At 44.5% G+C, this 27,726-nt stretch overlaps 3 protein-coding genes across 3 annotated transcripts in view; all 3 read left to right on the top strand.

The window, feature by feature from the left end:
* Positions 1 to 925: 925 nt before the first annotated feature.
* On the top strand, positions 926 to 11,495 carry EXOSC2 (exosome component 2). Its single transcript, XM_026009528.2, has 9 exons — positions 926 to 1,078; positions 2,885 to 2,986; positions 4,722 to 4,767; positions 5,211 to 5,300; positions 6,567 to 6,632; positions 7,111 to 7,179; positions 8,504 to 8,680; positions 9,267 to 9,395; positions 9,865 to 11,495. Exons 1-9 carry the CDS (start codon positions 957 to 959, stop codon positions 9,943 to 9,945), a joined length of 882 nt encoding a protein of 293 aa, XP_025865313.1. The 5' UTR covers positions 926 to 956; the 3' UTR covers positions 9,946 to 11,495.
* Positions 11,496 to 14,709: 3,214 nt separating this feature from the next.
* Positions 14,710 to 15,067, top strand: LOC140597838 (uncharacterized). Its single transcript, XM_072748352.1, has one exon. It carries the CDS (start codon positions 14,841 to 14,843, stop codon positions 14,937 to 14,939), a length of 99 nt encoding a protein of 32 aa, XP_072604453.1. The 5' UTR covers positions 14,710 to 14,840; the 3' UTR covers positions 14,940 to 15,067.
* Positions 15,068 to 15,398: 331 nt separating this feature from the next.
* ABL1 (ABL proto-oncogene 1, non-receptor tyrosine kinase) overlaps positions 15,399 to 27,726 on the top strand; it is a 144,872-nt gene continuing 132,544 nt past the window's right edge. The window contains exon 1 of the mRNA XM_026009529.2: positions 15,399 to 15,704. Coding sequence (XP_025865314.1) covers positions 15,569 to 15,704 — 136 coding nt within the window. The 5' untranslated portion in view covers positions 15,399 to 15,568. The remainder of the gene's footprint in view (positions 15,705 to 27,726) is intronic.

Raw genomic sequence — 27,726 nt, 5'->3', positions numbered from 1 at the left:
TCTTTTAAAAAATGAAGAAATGTTGTCTATTTGGAGACTAATCAAGCAACTGGTTTGATGGATCTTCAGGAGGCAGTGGACCTGATTTACTTAGTATAGTGTGTGTGGCTGATACAAGTTATTTAATCCTCTTAAGGGTCTTTGTGCATAAAGAATCATCAGCTCCAATTCCCTGAGGTCGAAACGCAGTTTGTTGTGGATGCTATGAACCATGTAGGACAAGGAGAAGGGATAGGGTAGTGGGAGGCAGGGAGAAGGGAGGAGGCAAATGCTCCTATTGAACAGGACACGGAGATAAAGCCACGTATTCACCCTATAAAATATACCCGCCTTGCAAGCTTTGTATATTTTCTTAGGCGGGTTTCTTTTTAAGTCAGAGTAAATCAGCTCATTCAAAAGAAGTTATTAAGAACAGAACCAGCATCTGGAGTACTGTTTGGGGGTAGAGGTGGATGGTTGGTGCTGAAGGAGCACCCACGAGGAGGCAGTAATGCAGTATACTGGGGCTACTAGGAACAGTATTCTTTTTTTCTTTCCAATGAGTGTTTTCTGTAGATGCCATCCCCAGTCTCCCGAGCTCTCTCATACCGAAGAATCACATTTTAGCAACTTAGAGTTGGAAGGTAACTCACAGGCCCATTTCTCAATTACCTCTAACCCTGGTAAACAATGAATAGGATGATGAGTACGGAGAGATTTTTGGTGAAAAAAAATCGAACGCTCCGAAACCTGATATTTCATTGATCTAGAGGTGGAGCCTTGCCAATAGTAAAAATGGCAACTTGGCTCCCTCATTCCCTTCATGTTAACCTAATGGTTGCCAAGAGTAAACATGGCCACCGAACTGTGCGTTCCCATTGGCGGCCGCTCTGAGACCCGTGCGACGGCCGGGAATTGCGGAGCCGGATGTCGCGATTCCAGGCCGAACTGCGCCTGCGCCATTCTTTGGCGCCAAGATGGCGATGGAGATGAGGCTTCCCGTTGCTCGCAAGCCTCTTAGCGAGAGCGTGGGCCGCGATACTAAGAAACATCTGGTGGTTCCGGGGGACACGATCACCACGGACACGGGATTCATGCGGTACGTGGGGACTTGGGGACTCGGGGCCCCAAAGGGCAGCTGCTGGTCTCTCTGCACGTGGCCTCTGTTCCCTTACATCTGAGCACTCGCGGGACGTAGGGCACAGTTGAGCATTCCCGCCCCCATGTTTGCAAGGCCTCGGGCTTCTGACTCTGCGCACCTTGTGTGTCTCCGTCTCCGTTTGCCTCAGTCCTTCGTAACCCTTCTGTCCCGACCACTGGTGTCAAGGACTCCTGGGTTCTCTGCCTGAGGCCCCGATCGCCTTCTTCGTTGGAAATCTGCAGAACTGGGGAAGGTTAGGAGCAGGGGCCTCTTTCCAGTGTTCAGATGAGGGACCAGTGGGCATTCCTGACCCGGCCTCTTCTCTCGGCATCTGTTAGCCAGGTGCTCGGTTTTGAAAGCAGTAATTGTTTGGGCGTAGGGCATACACAATATATTGTGTTACATGCACCCAAATCTACACTTTGAATCTGAAGGCAGTACAATATGTGTAGTTGAGAGTGCAGGCTCTTGAGCCAGACAATTGGGGTCCAGCCCTGTACCGTCACATATTTATAAGCTAAGTTGTATTTCCTCTCCGAGGTCAGTTTCCTCATATGTATTATCACTCTGTTAATAACAGTGACTATTTGATAAGGAAGTGAGGATTAAATGAGGAAATTAAGAAAAGCGTCTTAGTCGGTTAAGTGTCTGACTCTTGATTTTGGCTCAGGTGTGATCTCAGCGTCCTGAGATGGAGCCTCTGCGCCCCCCCATCCCCCCCCCCCCCGTGCTTGAGATTCTCTCTCCATCTCTCCCCCTCCTTTTTCTTTCTCTTAAAAACAAAAAAAGAAGCAAAACTCACCATTATAGGTAAACACTAGTGTTATTTCAGCCTTTGGGTGGGGGGAGGGGTGTTACAGCATTTACAACATTGCTCTTGAACATTTTAGTTTGAGGTTATTGGATCCTAAGGAATCTTAAGTGTCCTTCATTCATGAATGAAGTATATGTTTGTCTTATGTGCAGTTGGAGCACGACTGTGACCAAAGTAGAACTCTCTCATATTATTTATATTTCGATACAGATAAACAGTAAGCACGACAAACAAGTTAGTATGTTTGGTGATAAATTCAGTGGGGAAAATGGAAAGTTGAGCAGGGTGGGTGGAATGTGGTTGGAAATATTGTGGAGGTGGTGGCAGTGGGGTGGGTAACTATTGTAAATGACTTTAAAAAGTCAGATAGGCCAGATAGAGAAAGTGATATTTCAGTAGACTTGAGTAGGACAAGGGAGATGTCTGTGCAGCTCTTTAAAGAAGGAGTGTTCTGGGCAGAGGCTTTAAAGGCAGGAGGAGCCTGTTAAGAACATATTGCTCTTGGGGATGCCTGGGTGGCTCAGCAGTTGAGCATCTCCCTTTGGCTCAGGTCATGGCCCCTGGTCCTGGGATCGAGTGCCACATTGGGCTCCCCATGGGGAGCCTGCTCCTCCCTCTGCCTGTGTCTCTGCCTCTCATTGTCTCTCATGAATAAATAAATAAAATCTTTTTTATTTTTTAATTTTTATTTATTTATGATAGTCACAGAGAGAGAGAGAGGCAGAGACACAGGCAGAGGGAGAGAAGCAGGCTCCATGCAGCGGGAGCCCGACGTGGGATTCGATCCCGGGTCTCCAGGATCGTGCCCTGGGCCAAAGGCAGGCGCCAAACCGCTGCGCCACCCAGGGATCCCAAATAAATAAAATATTTAAAAAAAAAAGAATATATTATTCTTGGGGGGAGAGGTCAACTCTTACCATCGTATACTTTGTATCCTACTCTCAAAACAGGGGCCATGGAACTTACATGGGGGAAGAGAAGCTCATTGCATCTGTGGCTGGCTCAGTGGAGAGGGTAAACAAGTTGATATGTGTGAAAGCTTTGAAAACCAGGTGAGAACAAAAGGTGTGTATTCTCTTTCTTGCGCCATTCAGGTTACCAGCCAGGTCTTTTCTGCCACAAAATACCCCTTAGCCCCCACCTGCTTTATCATTTAGCAGGTCTGTGATTTTGAACATAACTATATAGAAAGGGTATAGGTGACTGTAGTTAAGTGTGGGCTTCCAAGGATCCCCACATTACTTGACCTCTCCAAACCTTGGTTACCTCCTCTGCAAATTGAGGGTAATAGCACAATCTACCTTGTAGGACTTTCACTAGAATTCATTGAAATAGGACATGTAAAGTACTTAGCTCAGTGCCTACTACCTAGAACGGCTCAATAAAGGTTAGCTCCAGAAAGGAAACCGGTGGGTTTGGAACCTTGTGAGCAAGGGTGGGGGAATGTAGGAGAAGATGCAGGTAGAGAGCCCAGGTGGGCAGACAGCCTGCCTTGTAGCACAGATAGGCATTTTCTTTTCTTTTTTTTTTTCCACAGATAGGCATTTTGACTTCCACTTTATGTAGTCTGGGATGCCACTGGGAGGGTGGAACAGAAGAGGGACATGGTCTGAATTTCTGTCTTAATAAATTCACTCTGGCTGCTGGGAGAAATTGAGGGGGAACACATGCTTGGAGAGACGATTAATGGACTTTTTATCATCTGAAGTGATGGTGGCTTGGACTAAGGTAGCAGTAGAAGTGGGGAGTAATGGTGGATTCTGCATACATTTTGTGTTCTGAGTTTTTTTGTTTTGCCCTTTTTTTTTTTTTTTATCATGTAAGGGTGTTGGGTTTAGTATTCTTTGGGATTTTCCATATATTGGACCATGTGTGTGAATAGACATAGTTTTACTTCTTCCTTTCCCAGTTTGGATGCCTTTTATTTCTGTGTATATTTCAAAGGTGGAGCCAGTGGGATTAGCTGCTAGATATGTCCTGGAACATGAGAGAGAGAGAGATGGAAAGGGAGAGAAATCAGGTATCCCTCCAAAGACTCCCAAGATTTTTGGCTTGAGCAACTTGAGGAATGGTGTTGCCGTTTATTGAGGCTTCACTGGCTGGGCAGGGGCTGCTGGAAAGCTTTGCTTTAGATTGGTGATATTCAGAAATGCTTATTAGTCAGGTAAATAGAGATGCTAGGTAGCCAGCAGTTGACTAGACTGCAATTCAGGAGAATGGCATAGTCCTCAGTGGTATTTAAAGTTATTACTTTGGATGAGCTCACCAAGAGGTGAGCGTGGGCCGACAGAGAAGAGGTGAGCGTGGGCCGACAGAGAAGAGGTTCACAGCATGGAACACCTCATCATTAGAATTGGGATAAGGAACTAGCACAGGGATGGGAGTCGACAACCCTGTGGCTGGTGGAGACCTGAGTGGACTGGTTTGGGTGGGGTCCTGTCTCAGTCTCCTTTGCTGATACAGAAGCCATCTGTGTTCCAGAGCCCACTAGGAAATATTCCACGCGTACTGGTGTTACGTAATTAACAAAATAGGGGTTTCTGGCTTAACGAACTACTTGGAATAAATGGTTTGTCCAAAATAGTTAATGGAGACTATTCCTACATGTAGGAATGTTTGAAGTTACGAATTCTTGGAAGTAAGTCAGAAAAGTACAGTTATGTGAATTTACCATACTTCATACTAGTGCCTAATCCAGGCCCTCATGCTGTTGAACTGAAATCTCCAGTGGTGCTTAGTCTTGTAATAAGGTCTCTTCACTGATGGATGACCTGTTTTATCTTTCAGATATAATGGTGAAGTAGGAGACATTGTGGTGGGGAGAATCACAGAGGTAAAGTTGGTATCAGATTGGTTTTTACAAAGTAAAAGCAAGCTGGTGATTGAGTGGGATAGTCGCTCTCTGTAGTTACGCAAATGGGGCACTCATTGCATTTGACTCTTATGTGCCTCCCCCTTTTTAAAGGTTTTATTTATTATTTAAGAGAGAGAAAGAGAGCACACTGCTCCAAAGTTGAGCACAAGCAGGAGTAGGGGCAGAAGGAGAGGGAGAAGCAGACTCCCGCTGAGCAGAGCCAGACGTAGGATTCCTTGATCTCAGAACTCTGGGATCATGACCTGAGCTAAAGGCAGACGCTTAACTGACTGAACCACCCAGGTGCCTCTTATGTGCCCTTTGATGTAAACAGTTGGTGTGTTGTATTGGGGATTATTGGTCACTTACAATGTGAGTTCTTGCCCCTGGAGTCTGTGTCCAATTGTGAAATTTCTCTGTAGGTTCAACAGAAGAGGTGGAAGGTGGAGACCAATTCTAGGCTGGATTCAGTCTTGCTCCTGTCATCCATGAACCTTCCTGGAGGAGAGCTGGTACGGGTCTCCAGGCTGGTATTATATAGTTTGCTAGCAAAAGCTCTGGGGTCTGTTGCTCCACTAGGGAACTCTTGCTTTATGCTGAGGTTGCCTCTTTTTTTTTTTTTTTAAGAGTTTATTTATTTATTCATGAGAGGACACACACACACACACACACACACAGAGAGGCAGAGATACAGGCAGAGAGAGAAGCAGGCTCCATGCAGGGAGCCTGATGTGGGACTCGATCCTGGGACTCCAGAATCATGCCGTGGGCCGAAGGTAGGCGCTAAACCGCTGAGTCACCCAGGGATCCCGAGGTTGCCTCTTTTACTTGTGTTTATTTCCTGTGAGATTTGCTGCCTGGAGGTACATGTAGGCTTTCCACTTGGCCCAGGCCTTCCAACATAAGCAGCAATTGCTATGTGGTAGGATCTGGAACAGCCTTGGGGAGTGAGCCCAAAAGAGAGAAGAGAGGCTCTCAGATGCTTGGGGCTCATTTTCCTTTTCTGGGTGTATCAGCTTTGCATGGTGAAGGTGTTCCTTGTGTTTAGATTAGCTTTTCATAAATTGAGTGGCATTTGGTTATTCCAGACAACTGCAGTACCTAAGGGGTGGTCTTTTGTAAAATGCTGTGGTTTCTCTTCAGTCCAGCATGTATGTTCAGAGGGGCTCACTGTGCTAGGTTCTCTGGAGAACGCAAGATAAAGGAGGCTCAGCTCAGTTCCTCAAAGTGCACAGATTAGCAGGGGAAACGAGATAACTGATCTAAATACCTGGCAGTCAAAGAATAAACAAGTGTCTGTACAAAAGGAGTGAGTGATTTCACTAGGAGATGCTTATATGAAATAGGGGCCTTAGAATTGATCCCTGAAGAATGAATGGAATTTCACAGGGAATCTGAGCTAATGGGAAATGTGTGAGTAAAGATAGAGTCAAACCAGAGTTAGTCTGGTCCTGCTGGAGCATGGAGGGCTGCCACAGGAGGTGAGTGTGAGAACGGAGGCTGGGCAGGATTTGGAGGGTTTTCAGTAGCATGAAAGGAGTGGGAATACTGTCCAGAGAAGGGGGGGCGGGGAGGAAAGAGTGGAGGAGCTGTGGGAAGGCCTGTAAAATGGAAAGTAGTGGTGATCGCTCTGGTTTTCCTTGAGTGACACTATTTACCTACTATAGTGTCTGAGTACTATGGCTGGCCCCAAAGCTCTCAAGAGGAATTGAAAAAGAAGAGGAGAGAGATTGTTCTGCAGGATCTGACTTAAGTCATGTCATCTCTGTGTGTTTCAGAGGAGAAGATCTGCAGAAGACGAGCTGGCAATGAGAGGTTTCTTGCAGGAAGGGGACCTTATCAGTGTATCCTGCATCTGCCTTACAGCATCTCGTTCTGTGTGAAGCTGGGAGATGGGGCTTCCGGCGTATGTCTCCGATTGGAGACCTATAGTCCTGGTGGGGATCTGGCTCCTAGATCAAGTGTCATGGGCTCTGCTGCAGCCTTTCTCCATTTCCTTCACCCAGCCGGGCTCTTTAGCCCTTGTTCAGACCTGTTGCCTTGGTCATTTCTTTGGGGTTGTTCCTCATGGTGGCCTGTGCTTTAAGTTAGACTCAACTTTTCTTAACCATGTTAGCTTTTATCCAGGGAGTAGGAGAGGTATTACATCAAGATACGTAAGAGAACCAAGGGGGAGAGGTTAGGTTGCAGTGATGTCCTTTGGGTCTGTCTAAGGCTGCGAGTGGGGCTGTTGGGGATGGGAGAAAAGGATGGAGAGGTGAGGCCAAGGGCCCAGGGAAGGCAGGAGCCATGAGAGTATTGTTCCTTTATTAGTCTGGCCAGGCGGAGGTACAGGCGGTGTTCTCTGATGGTGCGGTCTCTCTGCACACGAGGAGTCTGAAATACGGAAAAGTAAGTTGGGCTCTTGCTATTCCTGGATGCTGACTGAGACTTGAAACCCTTTTCTGAATCCCCAGTGCTCTCTGGAGTTTGGCCCTAAAGAGCCCTGGAAGTTAAGCATTATGGGCTGGCATCCCACAAACTGGGTGGTTCACATGGTCATGGGTCAGTAGCATTGTAACGGGTGACAGCTTCTGTTCTCACAGAGATTGTTGTGGCAGAAGAGCTCCTAGGACCATGGGCTCTGCGGCTCTGCTGTCTCTGCTCCCAGGGGCTCTGCAGCTTTGTGATGGGGCAGGGCTAAGAGGCTGTACTAGGAGCAAAACCTGATGGCCTTGGCTCTAGCCAAATGTCCAGTCAATAAAGCGGATGTCATTACTGGGAAAGATTGGTTTGCCACTTGAGCTTAAATGAAATGTCACTGCTTTCTTGTATTAAGTTACATTGAGGCTCTTGCTGTTTTAATGACCGCATACTTCTTTTAAAGATTCACTTATTTTAGCAAGAGAGCATGCACCTGGCGGGAGGGGGGTGGGGGTGGGGGCAGAGGGAGAGAGAGACAGACTCCTCGATGAGCACGGATCCCACAAACCCCAGATCATGACCCGAGCCAAAACCAAGAGCCAGGTGCCGAACCGACTGAGCCACCCCAACGTCCCACGATACCATATTTTCTAAAACAGATTATGATTTATTAGTCTTTTGGCTTTTTGTGGGCAAACTTTTCCTTTCCTGAGTGGCACAGAAGTGTGTTTCCTTGTGGAGTGGCTACAATCACCACACTCACAGCCTTGGAGCAGGAGGTGGAACAGCTGTGCTGTCTTCGCTCACCCTCACAGGCCTGGGTACTGCAGACCCTCCCTCAGCGGGCTGGGGACTTGAGCTGCCCTCCCAGGATCAGGGATGGTTTTGCATCCAGCCCTTGGCCACTCCCCTTGCCCAGTGGCACATAGCACACATCTCAAAGGCACAGTAGGTGACTGGGATAGAGGTGGAACAGAACAGCGCACCTTGGCTCACAAGAGGCTTGGACTCCCGTCCTCATGAGCTCCAGCTTCTCCAACTACCAGCACACCAAGCCCAGATTCGAATATAATGCTAAGGGCAGAAGAATGAGAGGAGTATTGAAAGTCACCTTCTCTTGGAGTGCATAAACCACCTCTGCATTCGGAAGTGTTCTCTGGGAGTAATTAACAGTGTGTGTACACCCGGGACTGCAGTCATTAATAGGAGTGGCCCTAGTCCTGCCATTACTAGGATGTGTGTTCTGTGGTTTGCTTTTCATGCACTTCACTGATAACCCTTCAGTGACTCGGTTTGTGCCCTCTTTCTTTAGCTGGGCCAGGGAGTTTTGGTCCAGGTTTCCCCCTCCCTAGTGAAACGGCAGAAGACTCACTTCCATGACTTGCCCTGTGGTGCCTCGGTGATTCTGGGTAACAATGGCTTCATCTGGATCTACCCCACACCTGAGCACAAGGAAGAAGACACAGGGGGCTTCACAGCACACCTGGAGGTGAGTGAGCATTGCCGCTGCCGTCTCTGTACATCTGGGCTTGGTAGGGCTGGCTGTTTGAATTTTTTTATTTATTAAAGATTATTTATTTGAGAGGGAGAGCGCATGCACAAGTGGAGGGAGGGGCAGAGGGAGAGAGAATCTCAAGCAGACTCCATGTTGAGTGCAGAGCCTGACGTGCGGCTCTGTCCCTTGACTCTGGGATCATGACCTGAGCTGAAACCTTAAGAGCTGGACACTTAACCAACTGAGCCACCCAGGCACCCCCATAGTTGGTTGTTTTAAACCATGTATTTGCTGTAGTCTGGGTTTGAGTCTCCGTTGAGGTTTGAGTCTTCATAGCATGATCTGGCCTTCTCTCCTGAAGGGATAAAATGGAACTGGCTTGATCTCTGTTGGCAGAGGTGGCAGGTTGCAGGGTAATAGCAGCTGAAGAGCCATCCTTTTTAATCTCCCTTGGAGTTAGCAGTTGATTGGTTTGGAGTCCCGGAGGGATCGAGCTGAAGTTATAAACGATTTCTGTGATTTGCTGTGACTGTTCACGGACTTCAGTTCTAATTGTTTACCTTTGCCTCCCCACTGGTAGCCCATCTCCCTCGCCGACCGAGAGGTGATCTCCCGGCTCCGGAACTGCATCGTCTCGCTGGTCACTCAGAGGATGATGCTGTATGATACCAGCATCCTGTATTGCTACGAGGCATCCCTTCCACATCAGGTACTCTATCCAGCCACACCTTCCCTTGTTTTCATGGATCTGTAAGTTGACAGTGAGTGTTTATGCTCCCTCAGGGATTGCAGGCACATCTCCCAGATACCTTCACCATGTCCAGCGGTAGGAACTGATCTGCTGGACAGCCCTATCAAGTGTCTGGTAGATCTTTCCCCAAGATACTTGTACTATTCCGGATGTCTAGTGTCAGTCTAAGGATTTGGGGCTCTGTGCTCAGCACAGAGCCTGCTTGGAATTCTCCATCCTTCTCTCTCTGCCCCTTTCCCCACTTGTGCATTCTCTCAAATAAATAAATCTTTATTTTTTATTTTTTTTAAATAAATAAACCTTTAAAAGAAAATGAAAGGGATATAGAAGGTTTATGGTAACCATGCTTGGTTTCTGCCTTTGGATTGGCTTGATGCTTATGGTTGGTGTCTTTTCTGAACAAATACTTTTTTCTTTTCTTTTTTAGATCAAAGACCTCTTAAAGCCAGAAATAATGGAGGAAGTTGTTATGGAAACACGCCAGAGGCTTTTAGAACAAGAAGGGTGAGGAGAGACATCTGAAGGACAGGACAGTGTGCACCTGACCGGAGCAGTTCTTGAAAGTGAAGAATCTGATCTGTGGTCCCATATGTGGCTCTGTGGAGAGCTGTGACACTCATCACTTGACCTACATTAGGCTGCCGCTGGTCCAAAGACCTCCTTTTGGCTATTCTAGGGCAAAGCCTGGGGGAAGTGCTACCAGCCCCTTGGGTCACCCACAGAGTCTAGCACTAAGGGTAGTTTCAGGCCTTTATTTTTATTTTTCAAAGTTTTATTATTATTATTTCTTTTTTTTTTTTTTTTTTAACTTTCAAGCCTTTAAAAGCACACAGTGTTTCAGCCACATGGACTCCTATTCAGGAATGCTGGAGAATCCTTTTCTTCTACTGACCATCAATTCACAAGGCACAATGCCCCCATGAAGTTGCCCCTATAAAAAACAGCCTCCCTGACCCCAAAATTGTGTTTTGGACTCTGTTCCCCCTCTGCAGCTCAAGTGCAACATTGAAGAATATAGTTAGTAACTTTTTTTTTTTGTTGAGACCAAGAGAGCTAGTGGGGTTGGGAGGGTGGGGATCTTAAGCAGACTCCATGCCCAGTGCAGAGCCAGTGCGGGGCTGAATCTCATGACCCTGAGATCATGACCTGAGCTGAAATCAAGAGTTGGACACTTAACCAACTGAGCCACCCAGGTGCCTGTGTACTTAGTAACATTAATTCAGCAGTCGAATGGAAGAATAAAGTCAACCAAGCAGCCTTTGCTTGGTTAGAATCTCATTTCCCATTGCATGTTCCTTGTAGTGATAGATTCAAGTATATCTACGCCAGGCTGCTTTAATCTGATCTGCCTTTAAGAGTGATTTGTCAGAAGCTGAGTAACTGTTGATAGAATAATGTTTAGGGATCTCTGAGGAACATGAAAACAGAGTAAGAAATGCAGATGGGAAAAGAACTCTTCCTCCTGTGATTGAAGTAGTAATGCGTTAACTTTGTAATAATTCAGGGTTAAAAACAGGAGGTTGAAGTTCTCCCTGAAGAAAGCTAGAATTTCCTCTGCATTGGTTTTCCTAATGACTGTAGAAAGGTACTCTGATTCAGGTTTGGGAAGCATTTTTTTTTTTGTATATATATTTTATTTATTCACAAGAGACACAGGGAGAGGCAGAGACACAGGCAGAGGGAGAAGCAGGTTCCCTGCAGGGAGCCCAATGTGGGACTCGATCCCGGGTCTCCAGGGTCACGCCCTGGGCTGAATGAAGGCGGCACCTTTTTTTTTTTAAAGGCAGTCTGTGAAGTGCTATTTTGTTTTACATACATGAATTCCTTTTTTATATATTTATAAATGTGAAGTTAACATCACTGTTTCTGTCCCAGTGTCCTGTGTAACACTTGGGTGTGGAGTACAGTTGAAGGAGGGCTTAGCAGATACAAAATCTGACAAGAGATCTTAACTGCTTTGCTTGGGTCATTTAGGTAAACCTAGGACAGTTTGAGTGGTAGTGACTTTGGACACTGCATTTGACACTTTTGAAATACAGCTGTGCTCTTCTTTATTAATGGTATGTTTCTTGTTCTTATAACATTACTCAAGAGGTGTCACTTTACAGACAACTGAATATTCCATAGGCTGTATTGCAATTTAGATCTGCCTACTGTAGTTTTGAGAACACCTGCCATGCGGGATGTCTTATGAGAACAGAGAATGGAGATGGTGGAAGCCCAAGTCCCTGGTTTGGTTTCATTGACTGGGATCATTTGTAAGCTCTCTGAAAGTTCTTGCTGGGTCTGGTCTCCCAAGCTGCCAGCCTATGCTGTTCATCATATCCTGAATGGCAATTACCTGCCCAATGGGAGAACTGTCTAAAAGCACCTCTTAGGGATCTTTCTGTGGCCCGCTAGAGGGCGCGCTTGTGTTAATTCCAGTGAGTGCTTCTGAAAAACGGATAAGGGGAAGTTTTTACACTAATTACTGAATCCCTGTGGCAACTTATGGGTTGCTTTGCTTTATAAAAGTCAGGACAAAATTAACTTTTATGGAATTTTAATGAAGAGAATACATAAAAGGATTTATTCAACATTGGGCAACATTGATTTTTGACCATCAGCATCTTAGTTTTTAAGTCAAAAGTTACTGTACAGTTTTATAAAGGGAGTAAAAGCAGTGTGCATCCCTAGAAATTACTGTAGTGTAGGCTTGGGGTTCACCTACAACCAGAAGATGGTGAGTGGAAAGTGGAGATAGGGGATGTGCCTTTAGATTATATGCAGGTCAGTGTGCCTCCACACTGACCCTGAAGAAGCATCTCAGGTGGTGGAAGACCAAACAAGATCTCATCTGATAGCACATATGACCTCCACTTAAAAATGAAGAAAGCTCATAGGAGCTTAACTATGAATCAGGAATAGGCTTAAGCGTTAGGTGTAAAGCAACCTTTTAGAGAATGGGTTGGACTGATGATGAAAGAATGTGGGTCCAGAAATTTTATTTTCAGCATTGAAACCAGTCCTTTGGGTTACCATTTTGCTCATTGTCTCTATGTGTGCTCCTCAGGACAAGGAAGAGTGTCTCGCCTATTGTATACCAGCACCTAGAACTGCGCTCGGCACATGGACTCAGTAAATGTTGAATGAAATTAGTTTGTAGAAATGCATATTAGAGTTCTGATCCAATTGCCCAATTTTAAGCTAAACTAGATAATGGTGATTTGCAGGAAATGATTAAAGCGTGAACAGAAAGCAAAATCTCCAAGAAGAAAAATCAGGAGAAGATCACACGTGAATAAAGGGGAACAGGGGTGTCCAATGATTAAAGAATGATGCTACAAGTCAGGACTAAGTCTGTCACTACTACCTGAAGCCACTATCTAAAAACACTACCATTTTCCCATCCAGCTGAAATATTTCTGAAAAAATTGTAAGCATATAATAACTAGATCACAACACCTGTAGTGTGGCTGTGGTTTTCTAATAACAAGAGTGAGTTCTGAAAATCACTTGTCTGACATTTGGTGAATGGTTACCCTCAACAGTACAGTGGAAAAAATATGGGCTTTGCAGCAAGATCAATCTGGGCTCAAATGGTGACTCTGTCACATACTAACTAGGCAAGGGGCCTTGAGTAAGTCCCATCTCTGAATCTTCCCTCAGCTGTGCAATGGGGGATGACATTACATGCTTCACTGGGCTACAGCGAGGATTAAATTAGACAAGTTTAACAGTGTAGAGTAGGCGCTGGGATGAGTTGATCTCCTTAGAAATGGGTATATCCCAGGCAGGTGCACTGCCCCGGGGGGATACCTACAGGGTGACCACAGAGGGGCTGGGCTGCCTTTTAGTTGCAGGAGATGGGTCCCGCCAAGTGTGGGTCTGGGGTGACTGGCTCATTGGCTAGCTCTGTAGGCCTGGTCACCCAGGAATTGGCATTTTCTCGGCTAACGGTGTTTTCATGAGAATACATTTATGTCTGTGAAATGAGGTCGTTTCATCCTCCAGGCTCTTTCCAGCTCAGGCCTCTGGTTGCGCCTGGTTTAGAGCCTGAGAGGTGCCTCATACACGCTGTTTCTTTAACGACTGAGCCTCCGGAAAACCCAAAGAATCCATGAATTCGTTAGCAATATGTTGGGTGTTTTCCAGCCATTTGTTTTTCGCTTGTGATAATATTTATGCTTCCTGGGGAAAAGGTGAGAATTTGGGGAGAGAGGGTAAGGCACCAAAGACCTTGGTTTCCAGGAACCGGCCAAATTTTCTTCCCTGAAGAGGCGGCTTAAGGAAGTACTCCAACTCCGGTTCTAAAACAATCCAATCCGCAGTTTTCCCCTTGCTTTGGCTGCTCGCCGGCCTTACTCCCCGCGCAGGACAGACATTGGCCAGCCCTACGCGAGGCCGGCGAGAGTCCACCGGCTCCCAGGAGGGCGGGCCCGAAGCTCAGGAGCCGGGAGCAGAGGGCAAGAAGTCGCGGGGGCGCCGAGGCAGGGGCGGGCGCCGCGGGACTACAGCTCCCGGCAAGCGCTGCGGCCTGCGCCGGATGCGGTTGGCTGGGGGCTCTAGCCTCACCGCCCTCACCAGCCAATGGGACGCAGGAGAGAGACCTGACCCGGATTCTCAGGGACCAATGGCCGTGCAGGGGAGGCGGGGGCTTCCTCACCACTCACCTTGCGCTCGGAAAAACCACCTTTAAAAGGTCGTGCTGGGCCAAGTTCCGGCGGGCAGGGAGACCCGAGGCCAAGGGCACGGCAGCGTCCCGGAGACCGGCGCCGGGAGAGCCCGGGTCCCCGCGAGGCGCGCGCCGGACGTCGCCGGGGGCGGGGTCGGGGGCGGGGCCTGGCCTCGTTGTGGAGCGGCTCCTAATCCATCATGGCGGCCGCGGGGGTCGGTGTCGGTCCCTGAGCAGCGCTGGAGCCGGAGCCGGTTCCCGGGTCCTGCGGCTGAAGAGCCCCTCCGCTGTCCACGGCCCCCACCTGCGGGGGGAGGCTGGGCCCCGCGGCGGAGTTCCGGGGATGTGACTGCCTGGCGGCGGCGGCGGCGGCGTCTGTGCCAACGTCCGGAGCCGGGGGAGGGGGTGTCTCGGGCAGAGACCCCCGGGCTCGGGGCAGCTGAGGCGGCCGGGCCTCCTCCCCCTCCGCCCGCCTCCCGCCTTCCGGGCCGCCACGGCCCTTCCTCCCGTACAGCCCTGCCCCGGCTCTGGGACACTGGGGGTGGTCTCTGAGTTCCTGAGGCGCGGAGGAGCGACGCCCCGAGTAAGCCGCCCGCGCCCCGCCCCCCGCCCCGGCAGCCTGCCCCGTACCCCGCGCCGGAGCGCCCGGCTCGGCCGCGGAGCCCCCCGTGCACACCCCCCGCGCTGTCAGGTGGCCTCCCCTTCCCCCCGGTTGCTCCCGGGAGCCTCCAATGCCCTGACTCCCTCCAATGTCACCTACGGTCCCCTTGGCCTCAGCCCCGACAAAAACTTTAATGCAAAGGAAAAGCCTGGACTGGTTTCACAGGCCTTTTAAAAAGCGGACTTGAAAAGTTGCTGGCAACGCATTCCTTGTCGCCGGAGTCGAGGGCAAGCTCTCGCTGAAGCCTGGGTGACCCGGGTCCGTTTCCGGAGCGCAGGGTAGAGAAGCAGGAGCGGCAGCTAGTTGGGCAGGAAATTTGTTGGAAAACGAAGAAACTGAGATAGGGGCTGACTTCCACGGGAAGAGTTCTGGAGAAGCGTCCAGAGACCATCAACATTTCCTTTATGTGTGGGAATCGAAATGACTTTAGTGTTACTGACCCTTCTACAAGCATCCCTGTGAATGTTTGTTTTTCTTGTTGAAAAGACAGAAACTTACTCAGCCAGTAAAAGACACTTAAACTCAAGAAACTTTTGGGTAGCACTGCAAGTTAGGTTACTTCAGACTGATAAACTGCAGAAGTGATTGGAACTCCTGTTTACATATGTCCATCTAAAAAACTGCTTCCTTTGGTTACCGAAGATGTCTTTTTTTTTTTTTTTTTTTTTTTTTTTTTTTGTGATTGACCTCAATTACTGACTCGTGGAGATTGGGTGAATGTGAAATCCCACATATATACTGTTTTCCTTCCAAGCCCATTGACCATTCTGGAAGATCTTGAACCCTCTTCTGGAAAGGGGTGCCTATCATTACTTTATGGGGCAGCAGCCTGGCAAAGTTCTTGGGGACCAAAGAAGGCCAAGTTTGCCTGCCCTGCACTTTATCAAAGGAGCAGGGAAGAAGGAGTCATCGAGGCATGGGGGTCCACACTGCAATGTTTTTGTGGAACACGGTGAGTGCTCTCCAAGCTTTCTGGTCATGTTTTTCCGTATGTGTTCAGCCTAGGAGTACGTAAGGGTTTTGTGAACAACAGTGCTTGTGTCCAGCTGTTCTTAAAAAACTTCTCTGATTACAGTTTTCTCTTAGTTTGTGGTGGAACTTTCTCTGTATAAGAAGAGGTTACTTGGAGACTATGGGTGGCTTTATTCAAAAATCTCTTTGAGTTGTTTCTTTCTTGCCTAATTCCCCTTATAACTCACTGTTGACCTTAGATAAGCCATTTTACTCTTCCAGTTTCCTGAGGAGATTGGACTTAAGTGGTTTCTCAGGTTCAGAGTCCATGATCCTGCTCTAAACCCCAGGCATGGGCTCTGCCGGAGGTACCTGGATCCTTTACTGCTTTAGCCACACAGAGCTTTTATCCTATCCCCAGAGTGGCTCATGCTCCCCAGGAGGTTAAGAACCACGGATCCTAGTTGACACTAATATCCTTGACCTTTTCAGTCATAAGTAAGACTTGATAATACGCCCTTTGGAGCTACGTGGGAGAAGTTGAGTGGGGAAGCAGCATCCCTTGTGAATCGACAATACCCACCTTCTGGTTATTTTACCTTACACAGGAGTAATCGTTTCCCCGGGAATGGAGCCTTAGCCTTCCCTCTCCCTGCTTCGGATGACATTTGGGGCAAGAAAGGTTGTCTTTGATATTTTTATGAACATGGTTGGCATTTGATTGCAGACAGTATGTGTTAAACTGTACACTTCCCATAATTCTATGTGAGCTTTTAAAGCTAAGGGCCAGGGGATCCCTGGGTGGCTCAGCGGTTTGGCGCCTGCCTTTGGCCCCAGGGCACGATCCTGGAGTCCCAGGATCGAGTCCGGGCATGGAGCCTGCTTCTCCCTCCTCCTGTGTCTCTGCTCTCTCTCTCTCTCTCTCTATGTCTATCATAAATAAATAAATAAATAAATCTTTAAAAAAAATAAAATAAAGCTAAGGGCCAGCCCTCAGCCAATTAATTAGGGTCCTGTTTGTACTGTTGTAGCCTGACATTTTTTCAGACTATGCACTTTATATTGAAATATTGATCCCACCCACTCGATAAGCAAATGAAGGATGAGTGCAGGTGGCATATACTTTGAAATTCAATCTCAAATGCTTAATGCTAATAATGGCTGACCACAATAAACAAAGGTCTCTGTTGCATAAACTTGCATTTGGCTGTTGAGGTGTTACTTACAGAAGAATATTTACCTCATCTAAATGATTTGAGTACTTGAATAGTATTTTTCCTTGAAATACTAGTTACATTTTAGCACTGCTTTTAGGCAGATATGGAGATTTGTTACATTATGGTGCTTTCCCAGTTCAGGATGTATAAAGTAAAATATTTACATTTTTAACTAGTGATGATGATCTTGCAGCGTTAGATAATGAAAATTGGTACAGACTTTTTGTAGAGCTTTAGCTAAACTTATCACAACTTAAAATGCATATACAAATAACTCAGTAATCTCACTTCAGGAAACTTCTTGTACAGAACAGTATATAGTTCCATAGGTGTCCCTGATACCCTTTCAGAGAAGGTTGAGAGGTTAAGCCTGTTTTCAAATTAATGCAGTACTTAGATGTTATTTGCATTCTTTGCACAGATAGTGTAGAAGTCATGCAGACTCCTTAGTGTGAATTGAGGTTGTAGCACCTCACTGTAACTAGTAGCCATGGTGTTCATGGATGCGCTCATAAATAAATAAATACATGAAATAAAAATTTGTTTTTCACTTAAGAATGTCCTTGATGAAGCAGTAGAAAAGATTAGTTTTATTAACTGTTGACCCTTGCATGGGTTTTTTTTTTTTTTTTTTTTTTTTTTTTTTTGGGTACTCTGTAGGTTGAAATGAGAAGTACAGGTAAAGCACTTCTGCTGTGCACTGAGGTATTACAATTATCTCTAGGAAAAGCAGATGGGCAGTTGTTTGAGTTGCAAGCTGTACTGGCTGCTTTTTTTATGAACTATCATTTTTTCTTGAACTACCACCCACAAACAATGGTTATTCGGGCTAAAAAAGAGTATAAAGGAGTCTTTCAGGGAAAACAACTGGTAGTATATGTTGCCAGTGATAAAATTTTAGCTTTCCAATGAAAATTAGGATTTTGGAAAACTTGTATCTGCTATTGTGATGTAGAGATTAGTCGTGATATTTAAAAATGTGATATTTTGATGTAATGAAATGTATTATTCAGAAAATCGACATAATCTAATACACCAATGTTTTCTAAGTGATCAATACATTACTTTATAAAATCACACACAGGCAAAAGATATATCAAAAGTGCAAGATGGACCAATGGATTTTAATGTAACAGAATACAGAAGTTCCTTGATACAGTTTTAGATTCTACATCACAACTAGCCTTTAAGAAACTACCACTTACAGGGGATCCCTGGGTGGCTCAGAGGTTTAGCGCCAACCGCGCCTGCCTTTGGCCCAGGGTGTGATCCTGGAGTCCTGGGATCGAGTCCCACGTCCCACGTCCGGCTCCCGGCATGGAGCCTGCTTCTCCCTCTGCCTGTGTCTCTGCCTTTCTCTCCCTCTCTCTGTGTATCTCATGAATAAAGAAATAAAAAAATCTTAAAAAAAAACAACAACAACAAACTACCACTTACAGAGTTTTGGTGTAGCTTCAAAGTCTACAGTTATCTAAAAAGGCTACTTTTTGTGGAAAACAGTTATTTTCTAGTAATAAAATTGTTTTTAAGTGAATAAATAAAAATTTACATTTAAATTTCTGATATGGTAAACATTGGTGAGATAGCCTATATAAATAAGAGCTCGTTGGAGGTCCTCTGTAATTCTCAAGAATGTAAAGAGGTCCTGAGATTAAAAAGTTTGAGAACTGCTATTACAGGGGGTCTATCACAAAGGCACACAAGGCTGTTTTTTGAAGGTGAACCGTAAAGTACTAACCCTGAAAGGCGTCCAGGTAGTGGTAAGTGGATAACAGCAATTTGGAGATTAGTTAGCATGGTATGGGAATTGGGATTTAGGCGGAATGGGAGAAAACTTGCACTTTTTACTTAGCATTTATGATTTCTTTCTATGACAAATTTGTGTGATTTTACAATGCAAAAAATACAACGATATTAAAACTGAATTGATGGCAGCACAACCAGATAGTCACTTCTTTGCAGCAGTTTTTTATGAAAGGATTTGTCTAAGTCAGTGAGTTTTACTGAAGACAAATCAATTTCTTGGACCTTAGGTATTCTTTTTCTAGGGCAACACAGTTTTATTTTGTGTTACAAATTGTTCTTGATCTTTTACAGGGTGATCTTTCTAAGAGTTGGTTAATATCCATATAGGTTAGAATAAAAATCTTTCAGTCATAACATAGAGTATTGGATCAGACATGAATCTGGAAGCCAAAGATACTGTTAGATGAGGGTGACAGTGGTGAATCTGGAAGGAGAGGGCAGATGGCAGTTTTTTTGCTAGGATCAGTCAGAGTAATAAGGGTTTGTCATGTGTACAGGGAGAAAAATAAAGGAAACCATGATATTATTTCCTGTATCGTATGATCCTTCCAAGTTTCAGTGGCTTGACTCAAGAAAATTCACTTTCAGGAGAGTTGGTAAAAGAGGAATAAAGCATTCACTAGTAAACCTCTTTTCCTTAGTGTTTCCTTCTTTCTTCAACAAATATTTATTGAACTGTGTATCAGGTAATGTTTTAGTCATTGGTGATACATTAGCAAATAAAAAAGGTCCCTGCCCTCTTGGAATTTACATTCTAGTGGGAGGAGACAGACCATAAATGAGCTACATAGGTGAAATATAAAGTATGTTAGATGGTAGCAGGTGCTGGGGAGAAAAATAACGTAGAAAAGGGGCACGGGGATGTTGGGAGGTGTGATTTTTTAGTTAGGGAGTTCCTCCTAAGAAAGTGGCATTGGGAGGGTGGTGAGGGGACAAGCCTTGGAAATAATGGGGTAAGAGCATTTCAGGCAGAGAGAATCAGGGTGCAAAAGCCCCAAGGCAGAGCTTGTTTAGCTTGCTCAAGTTGAAGCCCAGGGTGGTTGGAATGGAGAGCAAAAGGAGAGTTGGTAGGAGGTAAAATGGGGGTGGGGAGAGAATGGCTGGAGAAGAATGTGGCTTTGCTGACCATTTGAAGATTTTGACTTTGACTCATGTGGCTTGGGAAGTTGTAACAGGCCCTGATTTATGTTTTATTAAAATGTCTCTGGCTACTGAATTCAGAAGGAAAGCAAAGAGGAGGCAGGGGTTCCACTGGGGGGTTGGCTGCACTGATCTGGATGGTGAAGGAGTCAGATTCTGTGAATACTGGAGGCACCTGGATTCACTGTTAGATTAGACATGAGATGTGCGGAGTAGTATGTGAGAGTCAGGGGTGACTCCAAGGTTTTGAAAAAATGGAGTCACCTTTTACTGAAATGTAGGCATAGAGGAGTGAGATTTGGGGAGGTGGGCTGTGTGGGATGAAGATCAAGAACTACTTTTTGGGCATGTTAAGTTTGGGATGCCTAGTATTAGGTGTCCAGACAGATATGTCACATATGCAGCCAAGTCTGCCAGTGTGAATTCAGGGAAGCAGTCGAGGCTGGAAAGGGAATCTGGGAGTCATCAGGTTATATGTGCTATTTAAAACTATGAGAGGATGATAAACTCAAGGGAGAAATCTCCCAAGTACCAACCTTTCAAATATGTAAGGTGACATTTGTGGTTTATGAAATTAAGACTTTACATTTTTTGGAGGGGTGGTGACATTCAACATTTCTCATGGAAATGATTTTAACTCATTTTTAAGTTTTAAATTCTGTTTCTCTGAGGATTTTTCCCCCCAAATCAGAAAGTTGCAGATTTTTAAAAAATTTGCATACAAATTTTCTTATTATTCTTGGTACACTGAGTATTTTAAACATAGAATAACCATTTCAGTTTAAAAAGTTTTGTAGGTATGCTTGGCTGGCTCAGTTGGTAGAGTATGCAACCCTTGGTCTTGGAGCCATGAGTTTGAGCCCCACATTGGGGGGTAGAGTTTACTTTAAAAAAAAAAATTAAAATTAAATGAAAAATAAAAAATTTTGCATGCTTTTCTAGTTCATGCTTTAAAAAATTGAAGTTTTTTTCCTATAAATTATTTCTGGATTTTATTTTCTTTCCTTTCCTTTCCTTTCCTTTTCTTTTCTTTCTTTCTTTCTTTCTTTCTTTCTTTCTTTCTTTCTTTCTTTCTTTCTTTCTTTCTTTCTTTCTTTCTCTTTTTTTAAATTTTATTTATTTATTCATGAGAGATAGAGAGGCCGAGACACAGGCAAAGGGAGAAGCAGGCTTCCTGTGAGGAGCCCAGTGTGGGACTTGATCCCAGGACCCTGGGATCACGATCTGAGCCAAAGGCAGACACTCAACCACTGAACTACCCAGTGCCCCTAAAGATTTCTTTTATTATTTTTTTGAGGGAGAGAGCGAGAGTATATGTGAGCAGGAGCAGCACAGGGAGAGGGAGAAGCAGACTCCCTGCTGAGCAGGGAGCCAATATGGGTCTTGATTCCAGGATCCTGGGATCATGACCTGAGCTGAAGATGGATGCTCAACAGACTGAGCCACCCAGGCACCCCCAGAAAAAACTTTATTGAAGGTAATAGAATAGGTATTTGATAAATCAACACTAATTCCCATCACTGTTAAATTGTACTAAGTATCCATACACATCAGAAGGTGGGAGACAGCACAACTATGGATTCTTACAGGTACTGAAGTTAGTCAGATTCTTAAAAAGAAGATGTTTGGAAAGATTATATTTATGTACTTATGTTAGGAATTCAGCTATGAACTGTAGAAATGTGGAATTGTGTATAGGTATATATTTTTAAGGCTGTTATTTCCCATAGGTGAATATATTTTGTATGGCTCTCTAACTTTTCATAAAAAGTTCTTGCTCATTTTATGAAATACGCTTATAATATAGAAGAAAAATAGTAATTTCAGTTGTGATTAAAGTATGATCAAAATGATTTAACCAAAAGAATTTTTACCTTAATGAAGTATTCTATCAAAGAAAATATAACAATTGGAGAAAACATGAAATCATTTTTTGTTAAGGACTTCACTTGTGCTTCAGATCTCCATGTGATATACGCTGGTATGTTGTGTGTTGCAAATGATGCGTTTTTTTGCATGGGGGAATAGAGATGAGTTCACATGCTTGAGCTGAGAATTATACCCATAGGAGTATATCAAACACATTATCTGGGTCTGGGGGGGAAAGGTTAAAATTGCTCCTTAGAAGATGAGCTGCAATAAAAGAAAGCACTCCCTGAAGGCCTCCTTTTATGCATATTCTGGCCTTTCCTACCTCCTTGCCTCTTTGGTGGTTGTACCCTGACTTTACCCTTCTGTGTATAAACAGAACCTGCCTGCCTTTTAAAACTGCTTGGGTCCCACTTCCTTCTTGAACATAAATTTTGATGTGCTTCTTTATTTTATTACTATTGTTTTTAAAGTGAACTCTGTCCCCAACATGGGGCTTGAACTTACGACCCTGAGATCCAAGAATCACATGCTCTACTGACTGAGCCAGCCAGGCGCCCCTGATGTGTTGTTCTTGAAGTGTTTAATTCCCAAATATTTGGGGAGTCTAGATGATCTTACCGATTTCTAACTTAATTCCATTGTGGTCAGAGAATATCTTCTGTAAATTTCAATCTTTTGACATTTACCGAGACTAATTTTCTGGCCCCACATATGACCCATCTCACTGAATGTTCCATTTGTACTTAAAAGAATATATATTCTGCAGTTGTAATTTTCTGTAAATGTAAATTAGATCAAGTTGGTTGATAGTGTTGTTTCAGATCTTCGACATCCTTATTTTTTGTCTGCCTATTTTATCTGCCTTTGCTGAATGTCTTTGTGGTCTTTTTTTTTTTTTTTTTTTTCCATTGAGAGGTATTAAAATTCAGCAGCCATGATGATGGATTCTTCCCTCCTCCCCCTTTAATTCTATTAGTTTTTTTAGCCTTTAAAGCAATTATTAGGAAACGAGAAAGACTGGGGGTGGGGGACACCTAAGCATTCAACTCAAGAAGCTAAAGGACAAAGTAGTCCACAGTATGCAGAAGTAAGAGAGTAGTAACAATGAAAACAGAAATTAAGAAATGGAAATGTCAATAAAGCCAAAAGGAGACTTGGAAAAGCATCTGTAGAATAGACAACCTCCTAGCAGGATTGATGAAGAAAAAGAAGAGGCAGGAGCAAGCGAGCGGGTACTTAGGACAGGAATGTAACTGCAAACATGCCGTCAGTTTGTTTCATGTATTTGGAAGCTCTGTTGGGTCAGCAATATTATGGTGTTTTTCTTTCTGTTGTTCAGTTTGGGTACTTTCTGTTGATCTCTCTTAAAGTTCACTAACCCCTCTGCATTTCCTATTATCAATCTCCTTATGATTCTCATTTCAGATGTACTATTTTCAATTTTAAAATTTCCATGTGGTTTTTTTTTTTGATAGTTTGCATTTTCTTTTTAATATTTATTTATTTATTTGAGAGAGAGCACGAGTGCCCACAAGCAGGGGTAGGGGGTGGGATGGGAGTGGGGAGAGGGAGAAGCAGGCTCCCCTCCACTTCAGCGCGGAGCCTGACATGGGGCTCCATCCCAAAACTCGGGAGATCATGACCTGAGCGAAAGGCAGATGCTTAACCGACTGAGCCCCTGAGGGGCCCTGAGTTTGCATTTTCTACTGAGATTCACCGTCTTCTCACCCCTCGGGCCCATCTTTGCCTCCAAATTCTTAAAGATATTTATTTTATTTTATTTTATTTTTTTAAAATTGTTTTTTTAATTTATTTATGATAGTCACACACACAGAGAGAGAGAGAGAGAGAGAGAGAGAGAGAGGCAGAGACACAGGCAGAGGGAGAAGCAGGCTCCATGCACCGGGAGCCCGACGTGGGATTCGATCCCGGGTCTCCAGGATCGCGCCCTGGGCCAAAGGCAGGCGCCAAACCGCTGCGCCACCCAGGGATCCCCAAAGATATTTATAATAAAGAGCTTGTCTGGTAATTTAAATGTCTGAGTGATCTTGGGGTCTGTTTTTATGGTTTGCTTGTTCCTCTACATTGCAAGTCAATGTTTTCATGCTTCTTTGTGTGTTTACTAATTTTTTATTCTGTGTCAGATATATGTATGTTACACCATGGGGATCTTGTCTTACTTTAGAGCGGCTTTCTTTAAAATTTTTTTAGAGAGGCTTTCTTTTTTGTCTAACAAGCAGTTACTGGCCTGTTTTTTTGACCCTGTCAGGCTAGGTTTTATGCCTTGTTAGAGTGAGTCTGTTTTGGATTTATCCTTACTCTGGAGGCATGGCCCTTACTCTAGAGGGCGTTCTTTAGACTTAATGCTTGGCCTTTCTGGGATGTCAGGTAAAGGACAGAGGTGCTCAGCAGGTCATCCCCGTACTGGGTGAGCTGACACTTTAGTGTCGGCATCGAGAGCGCTCCACTCTCATAGCCACTGCCATCTGTTTGTTAGACCTTCCAGAATCTCACCTTGCATGTGTGCTACCCGGCCCTCTGCCAGGGGCGCAGAGCCATCTCCCTCCTCTTCCATGCACTGCCCGCCCCCGTGCACTTCCCCCCTACTCAGACAGTCTGCCCTACACGTTCTAGCTGTCTCTGTAGCCTCCAGGCTTGAATCCCCATCTGTGTCTGCTTCTTCAGTTCCAGGAGACTGCCACTCTCCCGTTTGGGCTCCAGCTCCCTGTACTGTGGCTGGGAAGATGCCCCAACGCAGGAAGGTGGAGGTGACAGGCAGCTCAACTTGTGTTTTTCTCTTCTTGTGGATCACAGTCCTGCACCACCATTGTTTAATGCCTGGAAACAGCTATCTCTAATATTTCACTTAGGGCAAAGGACATCTGATAGGACAGTTCCAATTGTTTTACGTTCTTTACAAATTTAGATGTCATAGTTTTTAAGTGCTAGTTTTTTGTGTGGTTGTGTAGTGGTATCTCATTGTGGCTTTGATTTACTAGCTTTGATGATTCACTGAAGTTAAGCACCTTTTCATATGCTTATTGGCCATTTCGATGTCATATGTATGTGTGTGTGTTGGTGTATATATATGTGTGACCTATCCGTTCACCTCTTTTGTCTATTTTTTTTTTTTTTTATGATAGTCACAGAGAGAGAGAGAGAGAGGCAGAGACATAGGCAGAGGGAGAAGCAGGCTCCATGCACCCGGAGCCCGACGTGGGATTCGATCCTGGGTCTCCAGGATCGCGCCCTGGGCTAAAGGCAGGCGCTAAACCGCTGCGCCACCCAGGGATCCCCCTTTTTTTTTAATTTAATTTTTTTTTCATCTTTTGTCCATTTTTTTTTAATTTTTATTTATTTATGATAGACACAGAGAGAGAGAGAGCGAGAGAGAGAAAGAGAGAGGCAGAGGAAGAAGCAGGCTCCATGCACCGGGAGCCCGACGTGGGATTTGATCCCGGGTCTCCAGGATCGTGCCCTGGGCCAAAGTCAGGCGCTAAACCGCTGCGCCACCCAGGGATCCCCATCTTTTGTCCATTTTTAAAGTTATGTTTCTTATTGATTTGCAGGAGTTATTTGTATATTCTTTATACAGGTCTTTTGTTGGCTATATTTACTACTGTTATCTTCTCATATTCTGTGGCTTGCCTTTTCACTTTTAATGGTGACTCTGAGAAATCGGTTTTTATTTTTAATGTAGTTCAATTTAACAAATTTTCTTTAAGTTTGAGGGTTTTCTTTATGTCATTTTTTAAAAATTTATTCATGAGAGACACACAAAGAGAGAGGCAGAGACACAGGCAGAGGGAGAAGCAGGCCCCATACAGGGAGCCTCATGTGGGACTCGATCCCGGGACTCCGCCCTGAGCCAAAGGCAGGCGCTTAACCGCTGAGCCACCTAGGCGTCCCTTTTCTATGTCTAATGGAAGAAATCTTTGTCTACCCGAAGGTCATGAGGAAGTTTTTTTTTTTTTTTTATTAAGTTTTAATTTTAACTCCAGTGTAGTTATCATATAGTGTTATATTAGTTTCAGGTTTCATGAGAAAGTTTTATTTTATTATATTTCATACACAGATCTACAGTTCACTTGGAATTGACTTTTCTGTGCAGGGATGATGGGTTTACTTTTATTTTTTCCATATTGACCTAGTTCTTTAATTGAAGAGTACATTTGCTGCTGCATAAATCAGGTATCGATATATGTGTGGGTCTGTTTGGGAACTCCTTACTCTGTTCATTTGTTCTGTTTGTCCGTCCTTGCACCAGGGCCATACTACCTTAAATACCATAGCTTTAAAATAAGTCTTAATACCTTGTGGAGTAAGACCTCCAGTTTTGTTCTTCAAGATTGTCTTGGCTTTTCTTTCTCCTTTGAATTTACAAATACATTTTAGAATCAGTTTTATCATTTATTTCCTACCCAAATAAAAATACCCACGGGGATTTTCTACTAGGATTACACTAAATCTATAGATTACTTTGATCCTAGGAATAAATAATAGAATATAAGGAATTCTTACCTATAAAAGCAAATCACTTCAGGAGACATTTTTCCTTGTTAATCATAAAGGCTGAGTGATTCCTGTAAGTTGTTGAAAATTTCAAAATATCTGCTTTTCCAGATTCACCTTTCTGTGTACATGTGTGGTTTTTTTTTAAATTCTATTTTTCTTTGATACTTGGTACTTGATTCCTTGAAGGTGGAGACCATGTTTATGATCTCTACGGGTCTAGAATTATATTTTTTTCAGACTGGATGCTCGGTAAGTATGGAATTGAATATCATTGATTATGTCAGTGCCCACTCTGTATCATGCACTGCCCATCTGGGGTAGTACAGCCAACTACCCTGGAACAAGGGGACAAAATAGCCAGCCAACAGAAAGCTCTTTGTGTAGTTTACAATCCTAAGGACCACCATTGGCCGTCTGCTTGGGAAAATGGTTGCCGCCTTTGAACCAACAGTGTAGGGGTGGGTACAGCAAATGGGCTGCGGCAAGTGGACGCCTGTTCAACTTGATCATGGCTGTTATGCTGTGAGGAAACCCCTGCTGGAGCCTGCAGTGCCTTTCATCTTTTTTTTTTTTTTTTTAAAGATTTTATTTATTTATTCACAAGAGACATAGAGGGAGAGAGAGAGAGAGGAAGATACATAGGCAGAGGGAGAAGCAGGCTCCACACGAGGAGCCCGATGTGGGTCTCGATCGCAGGACGGAGATCACGCCCTGAGTCGAAAGCAGACGCTCAACCCTGGAGCCACCCAGGTGTCCCTCATCTCAGTTCTTAATCTTTTTATGTCAAGGGCTGCTTGTGGCCACTAACTGAATCTGGAGATACAGTACAGGAGTATAGCGCTGAATTTATAGTAATACCTAAACTACTAATTGGAGCCTTCACTTAATGGATTTTATTTTTGGCACTTGCACTTTTATGAAAGAAAGGCAGTCAATCTAGTAACAAGAATTTAGTCAAAATGAACAACTCTCGCATTTGCCCTGGTGATGCATGGATTCATCATAAACTTCTGTACTTTCGACTTCTGCAATATTATATAGTAATTCCTGGTTTTATTGGTGGTTCTGTAGCATCCTGAATTGCAAAGAGTGTCTGTCTCTTGTGGATGTGAAAGACTTAAGTATTTTTAAAGCATTTGCTTTTCGATCTGTGGTACAGGTACCAGAGACATTATTCCTGTTTTTTAGTAGTGAAAGCTGCAGTTTAGGATGGGTAGCAAAGTGTTTCTTTGTTTGTTTGTTTATTTATTTATTTATTTATTCATTCATTCATTCATGCATGCAAAGTGTTTTTATTTTATTTTATTTTTTAAAGATTTATTTATTTATTTATTTATTTATGATAGACACAGAGATTGAGAGAGAGGCAGAGACACAGGAGGAGGGAGAAGCGGGCTCCATGCCAGGAGCCCGACGTGGGACTCGATCCCGGGACTCCAGGATCGCGCCCTGGGCCAAAGGCAGGCGCCAAAC

This window comes from Vulpes vulpes, chromosome 2 (genome assembly GCF_048418805.1).
Source record: "Vulpes vulpes isolate BD-2025 chromosome 2, VulVul3, whole genome shotgun sequence".
In the NCBI taxonomy this organism is placed as follows: domain Eukaryota; kingdom Metazoa; phylum Chordata; class Mammalia; order Carnivora; family Canidae; genus Vulpes; species Vulpes vulpes.
The sequence above is the reverse complement of the archived record's forward strand: the minus strand, read 5'-3'. Positions and strand labels throughout refer to the sequence as shown.